Source organism: Neodiprion virginianus, chromosome 4 (genome assembly GCF_021901495.1).
Source record: "Neodiprion virginianus isolate iyNeoVirg1 chromosome 4, iyNeoVirg1.1, whole genome shotgun sequence".
In the NCBI taxonomy this organism is placed as follows: Eukaryota; Metazoa; Arthropoda; class Insecta; order Hymenoptera; family Diprionidae; genus Neodiprion; species Neodiprion virginianus.
This window is the reverse complement of record NC_060880.1, coordinates 11,610,732-11,638,080: the sequence shown is the minus strand read 5'-3', so window position 1 is coordinate 11,638,080 and position 27,349 is coordinate 11,610,732. Positions and strand designations below refer to the sequence as shown.

At 38.9% G+C, this 27,349-nt stretch overlaps 1 protein-coding gene across 1 annotated transcript; it reads right to left on the bottom strand.

Moving 5' to 3' along the window:
• Positions 1–233: 233 nt before the first annotated feature.
• On the bottom strand, positions 234–23,139 carry LOC124302277 (uncharacterized). The gene is made up of 4 exons (XM_046758250.1): positions 19,798–23,139; positions 18,249–19,500; positions 6,493–6,497; positions 234–392 (listed from the first exon to the last, which is right to left on the bottom strand). Exons 1-4 carry the CDS (start codon positions 23,137–23,139, stop codon positions 234–236), a joined length of 4,758 nt encoding a protein of 1,585 aa, XP_046614206.1.
• Between the last annotated feature and the right edge of the window lie 4,210 nt (positions 23,140–27,349).

The window sequence follows — 27,349 nt, the reverse complement described above, 5'->3', positions numbered from 1 at the left end:
CACGGGATCTGGCGGGTGCGGAGATGCTAACGTTGCTGACGGTAAATTACGCCATTGCGCTTTGGTCGTGCCATGAAACGTTTTGTAGCATGAATATATTATATGAATTTAGAGCTACACTTCCTCGTCTCTTCTAAAAGCGGTATTAATCATTATTGACATTGGTATACATACGTGCGGCGTTCGTGATACAAATACCCTTGGAAAATCTCGTTCAACTGCGATCATCGGGGCTACTTTGTTTGGATCTTGCCCCCCTTTTCGCGATCTTCGGTTACGTGGTGAAACGTCAGCGGCCACATTTTCAAATCTGACATCCAGTTTCGGCCAATAATCGGCGGACCTTCGTTTCGCACGACATACAATATTTGATTCGATTTCACGCTCTTTCGCTAAATTGTTACATCGATATATCCAACCGCCGCAATCGGTTTTTTGTCATCTTCGCGAAGTTCTCTTTTGGCGGTGTTTAACCCAACACTAGAAATTTTTTTTTTGTATATTCCGACTGAGATCGCGAAGATCGGCGCACTAGAATCAACTTCCATTTTCAACAATTCTTCATTTACTTCAATCGTTTCTATATGCGGTGCGGTCCTATTTCGTTCGTTGTTGCTTTCTCTTTCATCATATACATGTATATATGTATATACCCATACCATCCTCGACCTCGGGACAATGATCGCTCGTGAAACGCTGTTCTTCGTTTGACGTTTCGTCCGCAGTCATCTGTTCGCTGTCTATAAAGTTTTGGTTTGCCGCAGGTAGTCGATATCTGTTTCTTTCACACGTCTTGTAAATATAACCTTGTTTACCACACTCGCCACAATATTTATTTGGTAGGCTACACTGGTAACTTGGGTGTCTCTTTCCCCCACGACAGTAACACTCTTCGCTTGCTGGGTTCGACGCTGCTTGCGCGTTGCTGCTCGGTGCCCGCTGTTGGAGATTTCCTCTTCCTCTCGTCGTTCCTCGTCCTTGGCCGAAGCCGCTTGCTCTACGTCTACGATGCCACGGTGTGTTGTAGCCTCTCTGTTGTCGCCCCTTGTTGACATGCCATATAGCGTTCACACTTGGAGCCTCGGTCGCCTCTTGTTTTGAAGTTTGCGGTGATAACAATGACTCCGCTTTCGCGTCGGCCAGTTTGACGGTTTTTGCTAACTGGACCGACTGTTCCCACTCCAAATCTGGCGATTGTAATAATTTATAACGCACGGTTCTCAACCTCATTCCAGATATCAGTCGATCTTTTAATTGATTCTTTAACTCTACCGCTGAGAAATTACATTTTTGTACTAACATTTGAAGTGCTTTTACAAATTCATCGATAGACTCATCCTCCTTCTGCCTTCTTCCGCGGAACGTAAACCTTGCGAGATGTATGTTTTTTTCGGGTGCGTACAACTCTTCCAATTTAGTCTTCAGGGTCTCGTAGGGCATCGTTAAAGGTTTCGCAGGGGTTACCGCTGCCTTGAGTTCTCCGTCGACCTCCGCAGTAAATCGTGTCATCAGCAATACTGACTTTTTGACTTCGGTAACATCGTTTAAGATGATGAAAGCCTCCAATTGGTCCTCGAATGTTTTCCATTTTGCTCCATTTTTGAATGGTTCTATAGTCTTGGCGTTGAATTGAGCCATCCTCGGTTCTTCTCGCACCGCCTCGTCCGTCCTCGTTTTACCGGTCCTCTCCTTCCGCGACTACGCATTGCTTCCACTAAGAGTTTCCGCACAGAGTCTAATTTCGCTCCCGTTGGCAACTCGACCTCGGATCGTGAAAAAATCACCAATAGTTCGTCTTTGGAGTACGTTTGAATCCAGGCGGCTTGCCCCGATTGGAATTTTTTTTCCTTTCCAATCTCTTCCCACTTCGCGAGCTCTTTATCAGCGTTTATATCGTCTCCGCATCTTGTAACTCCCTCCACCATTCCTTTAATTTATTTAAATGTTCAATTTGTTTGAATTTCATTCTCGTCGCCACTGCTAAGAGCCCATTAATTGAGGGAACTGGCGAGGTAGCACTGAATACACGGAACACTTTAGAGGAGCCCACTGTTTATTTTCGTGTCGGCGGTACGAGCTCACAAGCTGGACTCCTCACCTCGACACCCGAATAACTCGGGTACCCTCTACCTCGCAGTGGGGATACTTTCAAGAAATGTTTCAAAAATATTGTCGCAAGAATTATAAAGTGACTTTTTTAGATGTAGTTTACTCTGTTTGAAATATTTCAGAAATATTTTTATTGAATGTTTTATGAAACGTTTCAGATATATTTGAAAAAAAGATTGATGCAAGTTGAAAAGTCTACGTCAAGAACTTGCAAAAGATTTCTTGAAATGTTTCAAAAATATTTATAATTTTTCTCATAAAATTTGAAATGAAACATCTCAAAAAATGTTTTTAAAATAATGTAGCAAGGATTCTACACCAATGTTCAAAATCATGTGATCTTCCTGAAAATTTCCAGAAAGGTTACTCAAAATTGAGTTTGTTAAAACTTCCGAAATGACTTGAAGAAGTTACAGAATAAGTAAATAATACATACAAAAATTTATTATACCTTAATAAACGCTTTCATTACAACAATATTATATTTTCAAATTACCATTTCACATTCTCCTGATTTTCTTTTTAATTAACTTTCTAATCAATCTTGCACATAACTCAGGAACATTTGGTATTTATTACTAAAAATTTTCAAAATTTTTCGATCAGGTTTAAGTAATCCAATATTTGTACTTGTTAATTAAGTTATAGCATCATAAATAAACATTATTCTTTTGCATAACATTCGAAGAACTGTTAACTACGTTTCAAAAATAATCTATGAAGTAGTAAACGAAGGACATTTTTTGTCATTCTAACCTACAGACAGGTACGCGCTGAAAATCCTCAAGTAGTTATCACAAACATTTTTATTTACGTCTAATGATCAGGCTTGATTGTCAAGTTTATTTTTAGAATTAGTCATACTGAAATACCAAAATACCTAAGGACGATTTTTTCACATTTTTCTTATAATTTACCATAGCTAACATTCTATTAACAGTGTCCACTGGGTTATAAAAGAATAACAATATAATAATTTACGATGAAATGTAAGAAATTATTAATGATCGGCTCAATGCGCCAGTAATATATGGTCCAAAAAATTGTAATTTTGTGAAAAAAAAGTTATCGAAATCAGCTCGAAAATTACGCCACATCACTAGAGAACATGCATAATTATAATAATCAATAATCTTCGCTCTCTATTATTGAAACTAATTCTTACTTTAAATTCAAATTTAATTATCTGAATGTTGTACTATAATAATGGAACAAACCTATTCATTATTATAGTGTAATGATAAACTATTAAAAATATGTGAATCAATATTTTGATCAGTCACTTTGGGTTAAATGGACGGCAATCAGTATACCGGGACAATCTCTGGAAACTATACAGTCAAAGCGCATGCCACTCCGAGTTTCAACTGTCAAATTCCGTTTCTGGCGGCGACGTAGTTCATACAAATTTTTGAGGTTATAATCTCGAACAGTCGAGGTAGTGACTCGGAAAGTTGATTCTTCAAATAACGCTCGAAACTTGTTGCTAATGCTCTTTGAAAATTGGTTTTATTCGACTGAAATGAGAAATCTGTTTAATTGTTGGGTGCTTAGAAGAAATGCAGTAGGTAGGTGGGAACACTTTATTTGATCGCTTTTATAATTTTTTACATTAGAAATAACAATGAAATTTTTTTCTTTCAACAGGTGATACGGCCAAAATAATTACATCTCTAATATTCACTGTTATCTGCCTATTCAATTTATCACACGTACGAAAATCATCGCCACTTTCAAGCAACTAAGCAACTTTCTCACTCTCTTTTTATTACAGTCGGTAATATTGAATTTTGTCATTTTCGAGAATGAGACATTAAACCGAGAGTTCAAGAAATTTAAATATCTCAGTATCTGTAAAAGAACTGTGAATCTTTTTTTCTCGAAAATAGTTCAACAACTTTTACAAATAGTCGATAGTCAATGTATTTTTTCCAATCAATAAATTATTGCTACTACTATTAAAGATTTTCCAATGATTATCAGAGCTCATTCCGCAAATTTTAAATAATGTTCGACTAAATAAATAAAGGGAACCTAATACTCAAATTGAAAATTCATGTAATATTATATTTATTAAAATGATTTCTGTATTTTGTGTCAGTGCGGTTCGAAACGTAGAAAATCTAATCCAGAACGTAGATATCAGGAACGTAGATCATATCCTGTGACACAAGTTGAAAATCAACTTTCTCAAAATGCGCCTCAAGGTCACAAATAGCTTCAAGGACAATCATGTTTTATAGTAATGTCAGAACATTATTACGAGGATATTGACTTATCAGATTCAAGATTGTATCCCTTGTTCCATCAAAAGAAACGAATATCTGATTTTCAACGAAGTCGTTCAGAGAGATGGCAAGAAGATATAGATCATTGACGTAGGATCCGCGAACTAGTGATTGAGGACGAGTGTAAACGAAACGAAATGATTTTGAGATGGAGAGGGATAATGATTAACAATAACCGAGGTTTTTATTGATCTTGATGCGGCGATACAGACCGTATCGCACGAATACGTTACACAGAGTAATGGTTTACAGAGCGAGAGAACACATAGATTACACACATACATGATTTTGAGACAGTAGACCATACATGAGATACAGCTGATAGGTTTTGAGTCGCGACACGGGCAAGCGGCGAGGTTTGACGCAGAGACGGCAAGTAAACACTGCACGCGAGTGTGCGTCCATGCGTGAGGACGATTTTGAGTGTCGCGAGACACACATTTAACTAATTCGATACCTTGCCGAAACAGAAGTTCATGAAGTTCGTTTTCCAAATAATATAATCCGATAAAAAATGTAGTTCATAGTCCTCCGAACATCACCTTGTAACAAGGATATTTGGAAAGAGTCCCTGTGTTGCAGAAACCATTATAAAATTCTTGGTTTTCAATTCGTGCTACTGAATGACTTCTGCGTTTCAGGTTCCATTTCCAATCTCAGGATGAGGTTTTTTTTTTGTTCCAGACAATGCGAACATGAAATAGAGACATAATTGCGATAAATGGAGATTCACAAGCTTTCAGTCTTAGCATAGGACCCCGTAAAGAGTGTCAAATTGGATTTGATTTCAAGCTATCGATAAATTGCATTGCAATTAAAAAGTGAGCGAGTAAGTGAATCCTATAGCAGACCAAGTGATTATTTGCAAAGCAACGTGCACTAGTAAGTGAATACATACTTTACACTTTACTCGGGTTCCACGAGACCGAAGCACGGGTGATAACTGCAACTAGCTAGCCAGATGACACCGTCAACTGAGATTAAGTTCAAATACATTTTTAATTGAAGTTATTCAACATTTCTAGATTTGGATTGGTTCAGTTTGCCTCACAAAATTCAACCCTAAAATCTAATGGAGGACTTGAAGAACTATTCATCTGAATTTATTGCCAAAGAGAGTGAAAGTAAGCGTCAAAGTAAGATACCAAATTGAATGGTATAAAGTTTTGAAAAACAATTCTGGTCAATAATAATGCTTGAATTACAATGTTGCACAGAGTGATTCCTCGGTAGAATGAATTGGCAGCAACGGTTAAGTAACAAACTTATCGCTATTGGCTCGATCAAAGCAAAATGATGAGATATTCAGCCAGTATGATCTGTAGTGTATCCCGTTCTTTAATTTTGCCTCAACTGATGTTAAGAAGGTGGCGATGGACTGATGAAATTTACTCTGGCACCTGATGTCTGACGAAACAACCACGTTTGATTGTTGTAATGATTGCACCGCTTCAGAACCCAGGATCTTTGCCACCGAAACGTTTTGACCATCAGGTAAGCCATATTTCTCCTCGTGTTAATCAAAGTTCAAACTTTGAGCCTGCTGAAAAAAAAAAATAATTTTATCATTAAGTCCATGTTAACATATTATAATAGTCAAAGATCACGGAATTAGAAATTTACTTACGTGCTTCCATGTCTGACAACTTTAATTCCGCTAGACGATGAATTATTTCGTACCTGACAATATTGGAAGCTATTATTATCAGATAGGAGCTTTCGATAGTTTTGGATATTACCTTCTAATAAAATGCACGAACCAAATCGTGAATGAAACGCATTTTTAATCTGATGTAAATGAAAAATCTGTTCACAATAAACGTTGTTTTCACTTGCCTACCTCTGTTTGTCCAGATTCCCACTTGTTAATGACATTTCACATTGAATTTCAGATTTTTATTTCGATAAATAACACCCCATTTCTGTATCATTTGATATATGCTTTTCCGTTGAATTCTTTATTGCGTCAGTTGAATATTTTCCGATATCGACCACGGTATTGCTGAACGATACTATTCTTCTCAGAGAACTCACGCTACGTAAGAATAAACAACAATATAACCTCAATCCGCGGTTTTATGCGCGAGAGATTTACAGCTCCTGAGTATTATTTGATTTTGTGTACGTTGGCCCCCTGAAATCATTTTTCATTAAATGATTACTCAAAATTCAGAAAAAAGTTAGCTTATCGCCTAATTACCATTGCTTTCTTTTCTATCGTGTGACAGCTGAGTCAAGCCATGATGAAACACTTACTTTCATGATCGCTTCATCTACATTATTATATTTTCGCATTACAGCCTCTGAAACGATAAAATTTACTCAATTATTTATTACACATTCTTATCGTCATATCGATACGATCAACTTTGCACTATTGATTTTAATTAATTATGATTTACCATAAATGCACTTGCATAACATTATATATTTGAAGCTTTTATTTTTCTCCGTTGTGATTTTATTTTTTTCTTGTCCTTTGTAGAAATATTTAACTAGAACCTCGTCAATAGCCAGTCTAAGTAATATTGTGATTATCCCGTCACGGGAATTTTCACCTTTTATTGTTTTGATGTATGTAATCTGTAAAAATGTTATACATAGCAGTATTTTTTTTATTTGTTAATAAATATCACAAAAACATGAGTTGTGCAGTTTATACGTGCTTAAAGGTATATAAGGCTCGAATCGAAGTACGTTAGCGTACGATAATCAAGCGTTTTACACACGGAGTGTTATGAAATTATTTTCTCGCATTAGTATCAAAATGTACTATACTTATAATTAATATACAGTTTAGCAAATAATTGGGAATAAAATTGCACGTCGTCTGGAAGGTAATATTACTGTAATAGAATTATAAGAATTACCGGAGCTGTCACATTTTTCTTTCTCATCAATGCTGTTCCAACAGCTTCCATAGTTTCACTTTTATCATCCACCGGAAACAACTTTTCAATCAATATTCTTTCTGATGCTGATAGTTTTGTACATCCTTCACTCTCATTCGTTCTTCCAGTCTTAATATTTTTCAATTTGTTTTCAAGCTTCAAGCAAGTTTGGTTAACGTTAATTTTATTTAACAGTTGTATCAGGACTTCTTTTCCTTCTATAAATAAGTTAGATTTATTCACAAACTGTACATTATTCACGATTATAAGATTCAGAGTATCACGATATTTAATTATAACAACGTTTAAAGAAAGTGTCAAAGAGTATAAATTATTATGATTTTGTACTCACGAAGCAGTTGATCTAATTTACTGTTAATATCATTAGACTTGTTATCAATTGACTGTACATTTAGATTATCCGATGAATTTTCCTTGCTAGCTAAAGCGTCTTTGTTTTTACGACTGTCAGATTCTGATTATTTAGAAATACTAGAGGCTTCGCCCCTGCCTCACTACTTCCTTAAACAGTGTCTGTTAGACAGGTGAATTTATTTATGCTGATTTGATGACAGGTCTGCAACTGTTGAATCTTGCTGTAGTTATTATTTTCCCCATAGTAGAAGAAATTCATAGCTTTGCTATAAGTAGAATTTCTATGGCTTCAGATCAATTGAAAACTCGTTATGATATTCGAGCCAGGGATATAAAATTAATCCCGGAGATTCTGTCTGGCACTTTCAACCTCGAAGACAGAAAGGACGATGTCCGAAACTACAAAGAAACTGGAAAGGCTTTACTTGGTGGTTAACCGGATCAAGGATTTACAGGATCCGAAAAAACCTGTTTCTTCTCTGATATAACTCTCCTCGAGTTCTGTTTCATTACTTCTGCTGACATGTTTGCCAGTATGATATATTTGAAACGATACTCAGTCTCACCTCTGCGTGTCGATCTTGAGTGCCGTATACACAATACGCCAGCGGGCGAAAAAGACAATTCCCGTCGGGAATCATCTTGATAATTCTCGTTTGCATGTTTATTTTTTGCGTGTCAGAAACAGATACTCATAAAGATATTTGTCAAAGATTGTCATAAACAGCCGATGACAGCTGTCAAAGGAAGTTTTGTTTGCTAGATGCTTTTTGTTTTGTTTTCGGCCTCTCACTCCACCGCCAACTTCATGCGTATACTATTGTTATTATAATCTTTTTGATACTATTGTTATTATAATCTTCTTCGCCTGTTGTTACTTCTTTTTCATTTGTTCAGAACTTTTTTATTAAATAGAAAGATGCCAAGAGATTATCTTGAAAGTTAACACTCGGTCACCGCCGACTCGGCACCACTCACGTTCTTCGTCTGTTTTTTGCAGGCTGGCCATCCGATATTTAATTTCAAACTGCGAAAGGTCGAAAATCGAAAAAAATCCTTAAAGCTTATCACATTAGGTGTGATCACCCATAAAAATTCAAATTATTATTCATGGACGATTTGACAGGAAATGCCCCATACATTAAATGAAAACATAATCGTCGTCGTCGTCGATGCAATCATTTTTCGGCCTTTCGCAGTTGAGAATTAAATATGGGATGGCCAGCCGGCGAAAAACAGACGAAGAACGTGAGTGGTGCCGAGTCGGCGGTGACCGCGTCTTAACTTTCAAGATATTCTCTTGGTATGTAATATTAACATGTATTACATTTACATCATTTTAGGAATTATTATATAGTATATATGTAGGGAGATCTCGATTCAGAGACTTGCAGGAGATAAATTGTGGGAGTGTGGGTTTAAGATAACAACACGTGTTGTTGCAGTAATCAACTGTTATTAACAATAATACAATAATAAGTTACAGACGAATATCCAGTACAAGTATTCGTTCTAACATACCTGAATCAACACAATTTGTCGGTATAGCAAAGGTAGTCGTGAGTGCGTGCCTGTGTCGTAGCACAGCTTGTCAACGACTGCCCGGTGCCGTCAGTAGCGAGTGTCTCGGTCGCCTGCCCGCTAGTCACATGATCAGCGGACCAGGCGGCTAGGTTTGAGCAAGGCGTCAAACTTACATATATTCCATGAAAAAGGCTTGGCGCGACTGGCGACTGTTTTCAGGTAAAACGCGCTCTTGATCTCGTTGTCATTAAAACAATTTTTCTCAAGAATCAAGTGGAATTAATAGATGTTTAGCCACTATTTTGATAGTTTTATTTGACTTTTTTAACTCCAATTTTACTTGCGGGTTGTTTTCGTAAACAATGTAACCAAACATGAGGTTGTCTTGATTTATCGAAAAGCACGATATACAAATTTTCACAAATATCATAACCAACGATTACTGCATTTGTTGAAGGTATAGTACACATTAATTTTCATGATAAAGAAATTAATAGCTATTATCTGATATATATTTCATACTATTAATTATATTCGATATTTCAAGCGCTCATCGAACAAGTTCAACTATTAGTGAACATACTGAACATACTGGTGTGCCTGCGCTCTCTCTTTCTCCCCTCATCATAGCGAAGACCATGTAGAGTGCGACGGTATGGTGAGAGAGGAAACGTGCAAATGCAGTATCTCAATTTTATTTATTTATACCCTACAAACTATTAACGTTTTCATTATGAAAATGTAAAAATTCATTCAATTTAATATTACCTTTATTTGCAAACGAAATTGTTTTAACGAAGGTAAGTTGAAGAAAGAGCGTCTTTATTCGAAAATGAGAACGTAATTATACTAATGAAGCCAACAAGTGCCTTTTTCATGGACTAAGTTAATAAATACTTGTTCATATTGGAATATTAAGAACCAATTCTCAATACCTTTGTTGCGATTTAGATTTTGCATATTGCAAGCTAAACCATCTCCATCTGGATTTTCCTCTTCGTGATGTTCATTAATTTCCTCATGTAAACGTTTGCCATCTTGATTTTCCTCACGCGAAAGTTCGCTAAGTATATCATCTTCATTTGAATCATCGCCATCTGAACGATTGCTATGTTCATTATCCTCCCGTGAATTATCGCCATTTGAATTATCTTTATTAACCAATTTGACATCCTTTGATTTTTGCGTTTTTTTAATTTTCTTGGACCTAACAAATTTACCGACGACTAGTGATGGCGGTTTATCGTTCTTTATTTGTGGAATGCGTGGCTTCTTTGCAGACGGTGCAACACCGTCTTGCATAACCCGTTTTATACTACGAAATGTTCTAGACTGCTTTAATTTCTCTTCGTCACTGGGTTCAGTAACATCTTCGATGCTATTGTTGGCAACACTGCTAGTAAGAGCAGACAAGAGGTATAGAGGTTGGCACGAGAGTAGTCGAGTAGGGAGAGTCGAGAAGAACAGACAAGTATTGTCGGCCGGTGGTTTTCCACGAGAGATCGAGATATAATAAACGAGAATAAACCTAGAACTAGTTATCCAGTCAGTATTGTTAAGTTTTGTGTCGGTAATAATAAATAACATAATATTCATCGTCATCGAGGTACAACCGAGTGATCATTAATAACCAACCCGATCCAATCCCTAGCCAGCCGCTGACACTATTTACTTTAGATTCACGTATCGCATCATTATAATTATCTGAAAACATGTTGTTGACGAATATTAAATAGTATATCCACGCATGGGCTGTTCTTTACAGATAAACTAAATTAACTCCTTCACTTTTGCATAAGTAAATTTTTTACTTTTTCAAGTATTCGCATTATTTTATCTATTTATTTATCTTTTCTACTTATTGTACGAAAAAACGTTGATTTAAACTACGTACTTTATAAAGAACAGATCATTCATTATCAGTTTACAAGTACTCTTGTAATACATATTTTGTTAAGCGTACCATTATACATATTTAACGATTCTTGTAAATGTACATTCAATCCAGTTATCTTGTGGATCGTCTAATTCTCTGAGACATTTGTTCAAGCCAACGTCATTCGGTGGCATTGAGATAGTCATTTCTCCTTTGTTTATCCATTTGCTGGGATAAACTTTTTTTCTTGTTATCACGATCTGATATTATTACAAATTTTTTCGCCATGTTTTAGATGTTTAATACCCTAAAGTACGTGTAAAGAAAATCGCGACTCTCGTCTACTCGTATCGCCGCTTCTCTTACGGTCGCGATCTATATTACCGACGTTAGGAGGAAAGAGACAAAAGGTAAACAGAACTACATACAGAATTACATTGATTGGAATAACAGCTTCGAATGTTGTTTCTTTCGATTCTACAGGAAAGATTTAAGGAAATGAACCATATTGTACGTAGTGTGAATAAAAAAAATCTTTTGATTCTACAGAGAAACGCAATTGAGCCTTTATTCTAACCTCAAAACGGGATAAAAATAACCCATAGCACATGTATAAATATTTGTTTTTAATTATGAACTTCCAAATAAATACTATGTAATACGTGCAGATAATATTATAAAGAAGATTTATCTTGACCTTGGAGATTTGTTGATTAAAGTTATTCTTGGATATGAAGGTCACATCTCAAAACACTTTTTATCGTGTTAACGTTTCGGCCCTGGTGGGGGCCCTCCTCAGAACAATTTTATTTAAATATCTGTCACGAACAAAATAAAAATGATATACAAATAGGTTTGACAAAGTAAGACATATTGATGTAACTGATATGCAAGGTGTTGAAGAAGTATAAAAGAGAGATTACCTCATATGTGATAACACTTCCAATTAATTAATGCGTGTTGATAATTAAGAATAAATAGAACAAATAGGCAAAAACGACAGAAAACGAAACACACTGCGTTCGCGACACGTAACTCCCACGAATTCATATTTATAGTTGGTTTGTTAAAAGAATTAAAATGCACAGCCGTTATGGTTGAGTCAGAGCACATAAGCACAGTGGAACGTCTAATGTGTAGTGGGAAGAGGTCGATCTCAATAGTTATCAGTTTTTTTTTTTTTTTAGACATTTTAAAATTAATACCGTTCGAAATAAGCTTAGGGAATTTTAAGTGAGTTGGTAGAATCGATCTTTTCTTGCAGTTGAGAAGAACTGATAACTATTGAGATCGACCTCTTCCCACTACACATTAGACGTTCCACTGTGCTTATGTGCTCTGACTCAACCATAACGGCTGTGCATTTTAATTCTTTTAACAAACCAACTATAAATATGAATTCGTGGGAGTTACGTGTCGCGAACGCAGTGTGTTTCGTTTTCTGTCGTTTTTGCCTATTTGTTCTATTTATTCTTAATTATCAACACGCATTAATTAATTGGAAGTGTTATCACATATGAGGTAATCTCTCTTTTATACTTCTTCAACACCTTGCATATCAGTTACATCAATATGTCTTACTTTGTCAAACCTATTTGTATATCATTTTTATTTTGTTCGTGACAGATATTTAAATAAAATTGTTCTGAGGAGGGCTCCCACCACGGCCGAAACGTTAACACGATAAAAAGTGTTTTGAGTTGTGACCTTCATATCCAAGAATAACTTTAATCAGATAATATTATAATTTGAGAAAAAATATTATTTTCAACAATTTACATTAATCCCCTGTGTAAGCGTTGCGCCCATAACTTCTCCATTTCGGATAAGGAAGTGTCGTGACTATTATTATTATTACTATTACTTAGAGTGTTAAAGATCAAGAACGCCCAAGAACTTTAAAACGTTATTTCAATAGTTGTAAGACAGGCCAAATTTGGAGTCATTTTAAAACCGATTTAATTATCAATTTATAATATTATCGGTACATACTTTAGGAGTTCGGTATTACATTGCCATCGGAATTTATGATTAATATCGTATAATATTCAAAGAAGTACTTATTCTACTGGCTTGGATAAGCGAGTCTTATCCCAGTATCTACGATACACATAGCTTCGGTATATTAACCTATAGAATACTGTAGCAATAATGTACAATTTCAACATAAATTATTTTTAATTACTTCCTGGGATGTAAAACTTATCATCAAAAGTTCTATATAATTCTAGACAAAGCAGACAAAAACACGATTTTCCATGAGTGAATGTGTTAAGTTTGAAAAAATCAAAATATCTATTGAATTATTTTTTACGATCTTTAGGTTCGATATTTGGAAGATTTTATTTTAAGACCAATACTTATTATCAGCTGAAAGTTGAGAAAAAATGTATGCTAAAATTTTTGCAGATTTTTTTACGTATACTTTTGTGTGAAATTTTGATTTATTCAGAAAATTACGAAGATCATCTGAGGCATATTGAATTGGTTTTGAAAATGTTATTCAATAATGGTTTCAAGTTAAATTTACCCAAATGTTTGTTCGCATAAGATATAATTATATATTTGGAACACGAAATAGGCTTTAATTGTATAAAGCCCCTGAACAATAACGTGATCGCGATCAAAAACTTTCCTACACCTGAGAAAAAAAAAACATCGGACAATTTTTGGGGAAAGTAAACTTTTATTTACAATATATCCCTAAAGCTTCAATAGCACTAGAACCATTCCATAATCTACTGAGAAACAACGTGGAATTTAAATGGTCAGAAACTTGCCAGGAAAATTATGAAAAAGTGAAAAACTGGTTGTGCTTGGAACCGATTTTAGCTATATTTTATCCGGATAGTCAGATTTATATTCACCTTGATGCTAGCTTACAAGGTGTAGGTGCAATTTTGAAACAACCGCAAGCAGACAAGACATTAAAACCTGTTTTGTCGGAAATTGACCACCAGGATTAATTCCCGTACTTCCCTTTCATTTTGAAATTAATACTTATAACAATTATTGATATGGGCAAGGTTCGGTATTTTAAATAAATCCACTCGGTTTGGGGGTCAATCAAAGATGGTTTATTGCCCCAGAGGAGGAAAACCTGAGCAAGAACTGAGTAAAAACCTCCTCGAAATCGTGTACAATGTATGTGAATGAATGTCAGATTTATGAGTGGATGTGTGCACTGGATGTATCTAGAGAGAGAATTGTGACGCTTCGAGTGAAGACACAATAGGGGTGAGCTCAACCGCCTTACAAGATGCTAGCGTGGAAGCTAGTTACACGATAATTATCAAGGCGATAATCAATTCCCCAGTGGGAATACAAGAGAGAGATGAAACGGCCGAGAGGCGCTATTTGAATGGCCGAGAGGCGCTATGTCATGGAGTGACGACGAGTGTCGACCCTCTTATGCCGCAGTGGCGTTGTCTCTCAGTTATGTATCAACACAACCATCGTCACAAATACTACTTAGCGTCAGTTCAAATCAGAGATTCGAATTATAGGCTCACCAAGTTGAAGAGGAGCCAGAGTGCTGTCTGGCTCACGCGTATCAAGCAACTGCTTGTGCCAGCACGTGTTGACCCGGCGTTTCTCCGACTTACCGTACTGCGCATGTCAGGTACACGGAAAAAAAAATTCAGCTCGTGGAACTAAATATTAGATAGTTACTTGTAAACAGTTCGTCGAACTAAACGTTCTGTTATTGGAAGAGCACTGCAGGGTTCGTATAACTGACTGTTAGTCAGCTGTCATAGCTGTACGTTGTTCAGCTCTCTCAGCTAAACAGCTTCGTTCGAAGAGCTAGACCAGAATTTTTCGGCTCCGCTCACAGCGCTTATTATTAAATAGTACAATTATATTGCTATTAGTATTATTTTTCATCATTATTATCATTATTTATTCAGTGTCATTTACATATTTGAATGGACTATTTAAACAATTATCTATCAACTGTATTTAAATCATACTCATGAAATTTGAAGGTTATGAAATATGTCAACGCACCAGAGCACAGCGCAACTTACAGCTCTTAGAGCAAAACCATTCAGTTGTGAGAGCTGAACAACTTGCAGCTATCAGAGCTGACTAATATATAGTTGCTGTAACTACAAGATAGACCGTAGAGTGCGTATAGTTACTGGAGCTGTAGAATACAGCTCGCCGAACAGAATTTTTTTTTCCGTGTAGCCATTGTTTTCGAGTTCTGCACAGATTTGAAGGTGTGTGTCACACGTAATCACATGAGTGTATCCCAATACAAGTAACTCTGCCGTGTAGGCACGATACAAAACCTGTATTCTATTTCTCTCGAAAATTAACAGAACGACAAAAAACGAAAAAAGCTATCTACATAGAATACTTAGCAATCAAAGAAGCCATCTTGTACTGGCAATATTACCCAATGGGTCATAAATTCATCATTTATACGGACCACAAACCATTACAACACTTTAATATTAACAATTGTAAAGATCCGGAATTACGAGAAATCTTGAATTACATATCACAATTTAATTTTGAAATAATATATAACCCAGGTAAAGAAAATCTGGAAGCAGACTGCCTATCTAGAAATCCAGTCCTACAGGAACGGGAAAGCAGCCGTGAACATTCGATAATCAAACTTGTAAGTTTTATTAACATAACTGATATAATCAATAACCAAATGCAACTGAAAATAGACAAAAAGTGTAATATTCAGAATAACATAATTGACAGATTTTTAAATAATAGGATGAAAATTTGGATAACCGAAGAATTCAGCATTGAATTAATAAAAACCGTGCATGAAAAACAGGGTCATGTGGGAGTAAAACAATTAACACTAACAATAACAAGAAAATTTTATCTTAAGAATATGCACAAACATATAAAAATAACATGTCGCACATGTGAGACATGTACAAAAAATAAATCCAGAATTGCGAATTACAAAGCTCCGCTTTCACAATTAGAATCCGCGAAAAAACCATTGGAAATAATTTCTCTGGACACAGTATGAGGTTTTGCAGAAAGTAGAAGTACAAAAAATACTTACACTGATTTTTGATCACTTCGCAAGGTATGCGTTCATTGAAACTTCAAAAACGCAAAGTGCCAGAGATTTCATAAAATTGGTAAAAGCGATAAAAAATAAACACGATCTAGGAACGTTGTTCACAGACCAATATGAAGGTATAAACTCGGGAGAATTCAAACAATATTTAAAATCAGAAAACTGTTTGGAGAGATGGCAAAAAGATATGGATCATCGACGTGGGATCCGCGAATTAGTGATGAGAACGAGTGTGAATGAAACGAAATGATGTAGAGATGGAGAGAGATAATGAATACCGATAAACGAGATTTTTATTGGTTTCGATGAGGCGATACAAACCGTATCGCAAGAGAACGTTACAGAAAGTGAGGATTTTACAGAGCGAGAGAACACATAGATTATACACATACATGATTTCGAGATAGTAGACAATACATGAGATACAGCTGATGGGTTTTGAGTCGCGACACGGGCAAGCGGCGAGATTTGACGCAGAGACGGCAAGTAAACATTGCACGCGAGTGTGCGTACATGTGTTACGTGCCAGCCGGTATCCACGGCGGCGCCCTCCCTGCGCCCTACCTGACCAGCGTGCAGTTACCATACGAGAGTCTTACGTGCTCTTACCGATAGTCGTAGATTAATACTAACACACATAGTTACCATAATAACGATCAAATTCTTATATCGATAGTCCTCATACGCTAGATTAACCGTTATTTTATCAGTCATATTCATAACATACATGGTATATATTTTTTCCCATTTAACCGTTATACCTTTCAACATTAGCTTTCACATAAAACCTTTGATTTACGATCTCAACCGTAATAACTCAAAGTAATAAACACCTGCAGTAATTAAGATAATCGAGTAGACTAAACACCGGAAACATGGGAAGAGAAATCACGGATAATTCACAAATAAAGAAACCCCTATTCCCAGAATCCAGGATAGCGCCCTTATTTTAACGATAACAAGACCAATCAGCGATTCGCCGCTTGCTTCTCTAAACCAACTACCTCGCGCTAATCCACCACCGAGATCTCATGCACGAATCAGAAATCCTACCCTCAATTATTTCATCATCTTTGACCAATCATCCGAGACCCGCGAGAAACCGCGACTCCTTTTGAACTCCTCCTACTTTTCCTCTAATTCAACCTCCCCAGAAAATAGAATAGATCAGAAGAACTTCAGACATCATAGAGAACAGATCAGATCTCTACCAAAATCCTAGAATAAAATCAATATAAGTCATTCAGAACCTTCGAGACTTGTGACAGTTTGTCACTGCGATAGTGATTAACACCAATCTGTACCACGATTGTAAACCTACCATCGAGAACTGGAAGGAGACCGTTAATAAATGTGTAATTAACCCAAGTGTTGTCATAAACAATTATTTCAATCACGCATAGTGATGGTTGGCACGAGCCCTACCTAACGAACTTTCAGAATTGTAGGCGAGTTAAACGAGAAGATCTGAGGAGCTGATCAGCGGATTCCCGAGATTTACATACACCAACCACGTAAGTCAGGAGAACGATTTAAATCACGCGGCGAATCAGAATCGACTCGAAACGTTCCTCTCGGGACGTAACACATGTGCGAGGACGATTTTGAGTGTCGCGAGACACACATTCAACTATTCGACATCTTGCCGAAACATACCGCCCGCTTCGCTATCGGTAACGATCGCGAAATTAGATTATGCCGCCCGCCGTGCGTTATTTATTCTTAGAGTCAATAATTGTCTTAAGAGGACACTGGAAGCACACACAATTTTACGATTGGACGTTTTAACACAGAGGATTTCGTTTTAACGGTCACAACGCGAACGAGACCGTCGGTTCCCGGATGCACTTCGATCACTTTCGCGAGGGGCCACACAGATGGAGGTAGATTTTCGTTTTTTACGAGAACGATGGATCCGATTTTGATGTTCCCGTGATGAGTCTGCCATTTCGAGAGGTTTTGGAAGGACTGAAGATACTCCGTACTCCACCGTTTCCAAAAATGCTCCAGCATTTGACGCGAGTGTTGCCAATGCGATAGCCGTTGAACTGGCACCTCGATGAGTGACGGCTCAGGAATTGTGTTCAATGCTGAGCTGACGAGAAAGTGTCCTGGAGTCAAGGCACTTGGATCCCGTGGATCGTCCGAGATAGCGCAAAGAGGTCGAGAATTAAGCGTGGCTTCTACTTGCGTGAGGAACGTCGCGAATTGCTCGAACGTTTGAGTAGCTTCTCCGATGACTCGTTTGAGGTGAAATTTGACTGATTTCACTCCGGCTTCCCATTTTCCACCGAAATGAGGCGCGGAGGGAGGATTGAACCGCCACTGGGTTCCGTGTGATGCGAGGGTGTTTGCGATTTCTGCGAACTCCTTTGACGATGCAGCGAGAAGACGGCGAAGTTCTGAGTCTGCGCCGACGAGATTCGTTCCACAATCGCTTGCGATTGAGGCACAAATTCCTCGTCGAGATGTGAAGCGTTTGTACGCCGCGATGAATGCCTCCGTCGTGTAGTCCGAAACTAGCTCGAGATGCACAGCCGAGGTCGTGAAGCAGATGAAGATAACGATATATCCCTTGCATGATTTCGCTCCTCTTCCGCGGGAGGCTCGAATCGAGAATGGACCAGCGTAGTCAACGCCAGAGTGAAGAAACGGCCTTGATTGCGTGACTCGAGACTGAGGGAGTTGGCCCATCTGTTGGCTGCTGAGGGTGGCGCGATGACGCGCACAAGGAACGCAACGATGTATGAACATGCGGATCGGTACTCTTCCTCCCAGGATCCAGTACCGCTGTCGGATTGTAGCGAGAGTGAGTTGCGGACCTCCGTGGAGCGTCAACCGATGATGATGATCGATGATCAATGTGGAGAACGATGATTCGCGAGGCAAGATGAACGGGTGCTTTTCGTCATACGAAAGCAATGAGTGATTCAGTCGACCACCGACTCTGAGGAATCCGTTCGAATCGATGAACGGCGTGAGTCGCGATAGTGGATGACTTCGAGTGAGACTTGAGCTTGTCTCGATTTGGTGAATTTCTTCTGCAAAGTACGCCTGCTGGGTCACCTTGGTCCAAAACAGTTGAGCGTCGCTCAATTCGAGAGTAGAGATTGGTCCGACAGTGATAGACGTGTTTACGCGATTCGATGTCGTCTTCGCGAGGAACCGATTTGCTGCGCGTTTACAGAATGATGTGACTTTGAGGAGAGTCGATAGTTTTGAGTAGCGATCGACGAGATCCCAGATTTGTAGCGGCTTAGCTGTTGCGATGTGCGTCGACAGCCCTTTTCTTTCCTCGAGATGAATGTTTTCTTCCGGTCGCGGAGATAAGGATGGCCAATTGACAGAAGGCTTCGAGAGCCAGGATGGTCCGAAGGTCTAAAGTTCTGATTTTTGAAGTTGCTCCGGAGATGTACCACGAGACGCAAGATCAGCGGGGTTTCCAAAACCCGAGATGTGATACCAACGAGCGCGCGCGAACTCTTGGATTTCCGTTACGCGATTACGAACGAATTCCTTCCACCGCGATGGGTGGCTTTTGATCCACGCGAGCGCGACTGTGGAATCCGTCCACAGATAAACCGGGATGTTTTCGAAATTAAGAGTCTTTTCCACATGACACATCAACCGGACGAGAAGATTCGCGGCGCAGAGTTCGAGACGAGGAATTGTCACTTTCTTTAGCGGCGCTACTTTAGTTTTCGCGCACACTAGTGAAACGCGCACTTCGTGAGTGTTGATATACGTTCGCGCGTAGATCACTGCGCCTAATGCACTTTGAGGGGCGTCCGCGAAACCGTGGATCTCTATCCCGAGAGATGCTGAACTTGACCCGATCCATCGTGGGATGGTGATAGCTGAGATGCCTTGAAGATCTTGTAGAAACTCGATCCATCGCGAGGATAATGAAGTTGAGAGCGGCTCGTCCCAGTCGAAACCGAGTGCCCACAATTCCTGCATAAAGATTTTGGCTCTGATCGTGATCGGCGAGAGCCATCCGAGAGGATCAAAGAGCTGCGCGGTTTGTGAGAGAACTTTTCGTTTCGTGAAATTGTCCCGAGTTTGATGAATTTGCGGAGAGAACGCGAACGCGTCGATGTCTGGTCTCCACGCAAGACCGAGAGCCCGAAAGAATGGACTTTGATCGAGATTCAGATGCATCGCGATCTCTTGATGGTCTCGAGAAATGTCAACGAGAGTTTCTGGGTGGCTTGAAGTCCACTTTTGAAGTTCAAAGCCGCCCGCCTTGAGCAATTGATTGAGTTCGTTTATTTTCTCGCGACCTTGATCAACGTCCTCTGCTCCTGAGAGGATGTCGTCGACGTACGTGTTCTCGAGAATGACGTGGCTCGCAAAGGGATACTGCTTACCTTCGTCCTGAACGAGTTGATGAAGAACACGGATCGCGAGATATGGAGCGCTTGCAAGACCATACGTTACCGTAGTCAGTTGATATTCTTCAATCGGTAGCTCTGGTTCTTCCCTCCAGAGGATTCGCTGAAAATCTTGGTCATCATTGTGGACCAAAATTTGTCGGTACATCTTGACGATGTCTGATGAGAACGCGACTGGATATTGTCGCCAGCGTAAGAGAACGTCCGCGAGGTCGGTTTGCACTTTTGGACCGACGAGAAGATTGTCATTGAGAGAGAGTCCGAGGTTGGTTCTTTGAGACCCGTTGAACACGACACGCAACTTTATTGTTGAACTGCTGTCGCGAACTACACCGTGATGGGGAAGATAAAACACGCGGGAATTGTCTTCAGGTGTATTGATAGCGCGACGCATGTGCCCGAGTTCACGATATTCACGAAGGAAGCTCGAGTAAGCCTCCTTGAGTTTCGCGTCGCTACCGAACCGTTTCTCCAAACGAAGGAGCATTTGATGCGCGGGATTCCGCGAGTTGCCGAGCTCTACCGAATTGTCTTTGAGCGGCAGCCGAACTACGTAACGACCGGACGCAGTTCGAGAAACCGTTTCGCGAAAGTGTTGCTCACAACGCTCTTCTTTGGAAGTTAGTGCCAAAGGTTTCGACACTTCTTCCTGCTTCCAAAACTGCTGCACGAGATCGAGCAGTTCGTGATCGAGGGAGCATTGGAAGCCTTGGATTGCGCCATACGAGGGGCTTGCTGCTTCCTCTGAAACGCAGCCGGAGAGGACCCAACCGAACTGAGTTTCTTGCGCGATTGGTGTTCCTGGTGCTCCTCTTCTAACTCCTTGACCAATGATGTTGCTGTAGATGTCAGCTCCGAGAATTACGTCGATTTGACTGGGATGTGCAAAGCTTGGATCCGCGAGGTTGAGTCCTCGTAGATGAGGCCAGTCTTCGACGAGAAGTCGAAATGAGGGTAGATACGATGTGAGTCGTGGAAGCACGAGTGCCTCCACCTGACATGAGAACGAGGTGTGAGCACGAGATTGGAGTTGCAATGTCGCGATGCCGCGAGTCACTGCCGATTGATGAGCTCCGACGCCAATGATCGGTATCGTTGCTTGATGCCGACGTAGTCGCAATTGTTGCGCTAGCGACTCCGTGACGAATGAACTTTCGGATCCTTGATCGAGTAGAGCGCGAGCGATGATTCTTTCTCCAGTCTCCGGATTCGAAGCGATCAATTGCACTGTGGCGAGAAGAACTGGAGAGCGCTTGATCATTGTAGGCTGAGCTGAGTGGTTGCTCACCTGAGAGGCGCTGTTCGAGATCGGTGCGTTCTGCACTGCAGGTTGCGCTACTGCGGCCTGTCCTTGAGATGTGCCGCTGTTGGCAGCTGTCGAGATTGAAGAAGAGTTTCGATGCAGCAAGGAATGATGTCGACCGTTGCACACGCGACACGTTTTGTTGGATCGACAGTCCTTCTGCTGATGTGGACCGAGACAATTGAAGCAAAGCTTTTTCGCAGAAACCACTTCCCTTCTTTGATCCAGAGATTTGTCGCGAAAGGTCGAACAGAACGCGATGTAGTGGTTGCCTTTGCAACAAGCACACGACTGTTCATTTGATTGCGCTGTATGTGACCTTGTCGTCTGAAGATTTGACCTTCCTTGCGATGAGTGCGGTTTCGACGTCGCGATTTGATTGTGAGCATGAGCTTGCTCCACGGCTTCGAGGGTGTGGATGCGACCGATGAGAAACGCCTTGAGCTCCGCAAACGTGGGGGGCTCGAGTTTCTCGCTAACACTTTTCTCACACTCTTCGAGAGATGCTGGGTCGAGCTTGCGAATCGTCATGTGCACGATGATGTGATCCTCTAATTTCTCGGGACTATCGAGAAGTTCGAGCGCGCCAAGAGCTTCGCAAGTGTTGCTGTGCAAGCTCTTTAGTTCCGATGATGATTTTTTAGTGACACGAGGAATCGCGAAAAGTGTCGCGAGATGAGAATCAGTCAGAAGCCGCTTGTTTTCGTATCGTGAGACGAGAGTTTCCCAAGCTCGAGGGAAGTTTTCTGCTGTGAGGGAAATGTTTTTGATCAGTTGTAACGGTTCATCGGTCACACTGGTTTTGAGGTAGTGCAGCTTTTCCACTTCCGAAAGTTGCGAATTTTCGCGAACCATCGACGAGAAGAGGTCGTGAAACGGCTTCCATTCTGAGTAGCTGCCGGCGAAAGTGGGCAGTTCGATACGCGGTAACCGTCTTGATGATCCTCCTGCTGGTGCGTCTTGAGGAGCTGCAGCGGCTTGCGCGGTTGCTGCAGACGCAGGCTTTAGCGATTCGAGAAGATCAAGCATCACCCCTTCGCCGCTCAAGAAGTGCTCTTCACACAGCCCGTAATAATCTTTCGCGAAGTACGAAAGCTTTTTGATCGCGTCGAGTTGATCACCTTTTGCTGCGAACTTGATCTCGCTGATCTTTTCGTGATTCTCTTGGAACTTATTCCAACTTGAATTTGAAGCATTAAGCCGCGACTTCACCTGCCCGTAAGTGATTTTTGCCTCGCCGAGCTTGCGCAGGTTGTCGACGGCACGAGAGATGCGCCAAATGTAGTCGTTTTGACGTTCGATATGTTCTTCGATCGACATGTTGATGTACTAGAGGATTTAAACTCACGCGGCGAACTGAGTTTTCACGAACGAGACACAAACACACTGATAGTAGCGCGACGCGATTCACACTTCGAGAGATCGGTGTTGTTGACGCTCAGATCTTAGTCACGGTCACTACAGAGGACACCGCACGTTTGAATTTAACGGACGCGACTGATTTTTGTTGATGGTTTTCACCGATAACGAGATTGTTCACTTTGATAACGTGAACCTTCGCAACTTGATGCACACGCGATAGTTCCGTTTCACTCACTAGCTAATTCGTTTTCCCGTAAGTCGCAACGATTTGAAAGATTTGACTCGATTCGCGACTGATCCGGCTCGAAGGACCAAAAAATGTTTGGAGAGATGGCAAAAAGATATGGATCATCGACGTGGGATCCGCGAATTAGTGATGAGAACGAGTGTGAATGAAACGAAATGATGTAGAGATGGAGAGAGATAATGAATACCGATAAACGAGATTTTTATTGGTTTCGATGAGGCGATACAAACCGTATCGCAAGAGAACGTTACAGAGAGTGAGGATTTTACAGAGCGAGAGAACACATAGATTATACACATACATGATTTCGAGAAAGTGGACAATACATGAGATACAGCTGATGGGTTTTGAGTCGCGACACGGGCAAGCGGCGAGATTTGACGCAGAGACGGCAAGTAAACATTGCACGCGAGTGTGCGTACATGTGCGAGGACGATTTTGAGTGTCGCGAGACACACATTTAACTATTCGATATCTTGCCGAAACAAAAACATAAATTAAATTTTCACCGCATTTGATTGTGCTTTCTCTAATGGTTTGAATGAGAGATCAAACCAAACTTTGATAAATAGAATAAGATGTAAAATTTATAACGAAAGAAACCGACCATGGTCCGTATTAGCACAAGAAAGTGTAAAGGAATACAATAACGCAATTCACAGCTCGACGGGTTTTACTACAAAATACCTACTAACCGGGATAGACGATTTTATGCTACCGAAAGAACTGAACGAAAACAATAAAAACAATCTAGAAAATAATAGAAAAATAGCATATGAAAATTCAAAAAAAATACATGAACAAAATAAAAAATACTATGATAAAAATTCAGTAGCAATGAAATATGAGGAAGGAGATTTAGTATATATACAGAATAGCAACAAATTAAATAGAGGGAAATTAGATCCCATTAGAATAGGTCCATACAAAATCAAAACGAAAATATCAGATCGGATATTTATCATTGACAGTGGAAAAAAAAAGGAATCCAACATTTTCCACACTAGTAAACTAATCCCTTACTTGCCATCCTCCACACCTGCATGTGTATCTTGAGAGGGGAGATTGAGATTGTAAGTTTGACGGCCTCCAAACTTATTGTTGGTTGTTTACATGCGTGAGTCCTAGGACTGGTCGGCTAAGCGTGGGCGTTACGAACGACCGGACTCGAAAGGAGCAGTCGTGGATAAACTATGCTGCGTCATAGTCGTACTCATTTCCAACTCATAGAATACGAACAATTTGTGTTGATTTAGGTAAGATCCGTATAGTGGTATAAGTTAGTCATAGTTATATATATATACATTGTACTAAATATTCCTTCAATTATAGCGATTATTCACTGCAACAACACGTGTTGGTTATCTCAACCTGCCCAACAATCATCATTGTTAAGTCTCTACAATAGAAACTTATGTACATAAATAATGATTTGGAGATAATTGTTAAATTTACATACATTGGAATTTGTACTTCCACCTTGAATTTGAAAATTTTGGTATAGTAATGATTTATAATTGTACATATTTTACAAAATTTTTTTTTTCTTAAACATCCAGAACAAGGTGTTCTTCAAAAATGTGTTGACTTATTGATCAATTAATTAGTGACAAACTAGAGTGACTCTTATAACTTAAAAGGGTTGCGGGAATAATAATTCCTGAGTCTCAACGACTTGGGTTGGTGTGGAAACGATACTAAAACATTGATGAATAAGAATTCTTGACCTCGTATGTAATATATTATAGAGTCTTGGTGATCGGTCAATTAAGAAAACGTAATTTTAGTTAACGTTTCGACCCGGATATGGGCCCTCCTCAGAACGATTTATTTAAAAAACTGTCAAAAAACAAAAAAGAAAAGAAAAATAGGATTTTATAATATAAATAATGGTACTAGTAGTAATCGGACATAAATATTGTAGATGTAATATTCTTAGAGCTATTAAATATTGTTGATAGTAAGAACCTTATGATTAATTGTGATAAGGATGTTTTTTGGTGTTATTTACCTTTTGAGTTAAGTAAGTGTAATAAGATGTAGTCGAATTCACAATTACAATTGGCGGAAACAGTGTTCTTTTAAGTGACGGTAGACAATGTCAATCTTCCAGTTGTTTTTGTAGGAGTTAAAGGTTGGTAGTCATTTATTTAAAAAAGATTAAAGAATTATGTTTTTTCACAGTCAATATGTCATAGTGTTAAAAGGTTATTAAAGAAGGTCAATTAGCAATGAAATTAATTCACAGGTGTCAATTAGGTGGAGGTAAGCTCTTTATAATTAAGTTCTACATGTCTAACGAAATATTGTTGGTTGAACCACTTGGGTCAACAGGTGAATAACGACTGATGGGGGAAAACAAAATAATCCAGAGTGAAGGTGAACATATTATAAACATTATACAGAAAGAACAATAAATATTTGGTACGAAAGGTTATGTAGAAAGAACTGTAAATGGAGACTAAATAATTTTTTTTAAAAAATAAAAAAAATTAGTTTAGGTTAAACAATATTTGTTGTGTGGGCAGAGATTAGAGGTTTGTAAATATTGCTTAAATGTTCAACGTCTTGTCTGAGATTAACCGTATTGGTATGACCTACAATGTTGCACATTTCTAAAAGCAATCTTCTGTAATAATTTGGTTCTTCACAAAGGATGTTTGTGTTGTCGTAATTGAATGTGTGTTGTTTATCAATCCTATGTTTCGTTAGAGCTGTGTGCCGTTCATCTGTCTCATGTATATTACGTCGGTGTTCCCTAATTCTGGTGTTGAGATGTCGACCCGTTTGACCTATGTAGACTTGATTACAGTCCTTACATGGTATTTTATACACTACATTTGAACGTTTGCCTATGGGGATCTTATCCTTACCGGTATCAAAAACAAGTTTTAGGTCTTTTGAATTTTTTCCAACAAACTTTACATTATATTTATCGAATAAACGATTAAGTGACTCGAATAGGCCGGCTACATATGGAATGGGGATATATGTAGTAGCAGGTCTATTGTTATCTTCGACAGGAGCAGAGTCAATATTATGGTCAAGTATGTTGTTGATGTAGGAGCGTCTCTTATTATATCAACAACAATAAATTTATTACCATAAAGAACAAGAATATCAATAAATTCACAAACTTACTTGCTCAAAAAAAATCTTTGAACAAACAAAAAAACTCTTATTCAATTGGAAAAACTACCGAAAAAAATTGGCTAATTAATCTAACTGATACTCCTATTCCAGAAAATGTCACGGAAATAGTACAATTAGGTCAAAATTTCGGTCGCACATATAACAAACGTGATCTTCCTGTCTTCAACCTTATTTCTAATTTTGAAGAAAAAATTACGAGTTTTTCAAATGAGTCAAGAAATCAAGCCAGATCCGATTTTACCAACCGTGTACTTTGTTTCCCTAAGTACCCCAAAAACAACTTCAATAATTATGTCACCGATCAAAAAATCCGTGAGACCATGAATTTTAAAAAAAAATAACCCAAAAATAATGTTTCTAAAAGCTGACAAAGGTAATACGTCCGTTGCTATGTACAGAGACATGTATAATGAAAAAATGAGACAACAGCTTTCTGACACCACTACGTATAGAATTTCTAGATATGATTTGTGTAATTCCCTACAAAACAGGGTGAATAAGCTCAGCTTTTATTGGTTTACTTCTAAACTTATAACAAAAAATCTACATCGAAACATTTCTACGTACAATAGTGTCCCTCCACGCGCATATGGGCTTCCAAAAATTCACAAAGAGGATGTCCCTATAAGGATAATTGTCTCATTTGTTAATAGCCCGACCTATACCTTAGCCAAAACTATCAATTCATGGCTCACCACTAATATCAAACCTCCCATCTCGAGAGTTAAGGATAGTTTTTTATTAGTTGATAAAATTAAGACATTGATT

Coding starts and splice junctions, on each gene's coding strand:
- LOC124302277 (XM_046758250.1), bottom strand. CDS start 23,139: ATGTCGATCGAAGAACATATCGAACGTCAAAACGACTACATTTGGCGC. Junction 19,501..19,797: donor AAGTAGCGCCGCTAAAGAAA/GTGACAATTCCT, acceptor TCAGAACTTTAG/ACCTTCGGACCATCCTGGCT.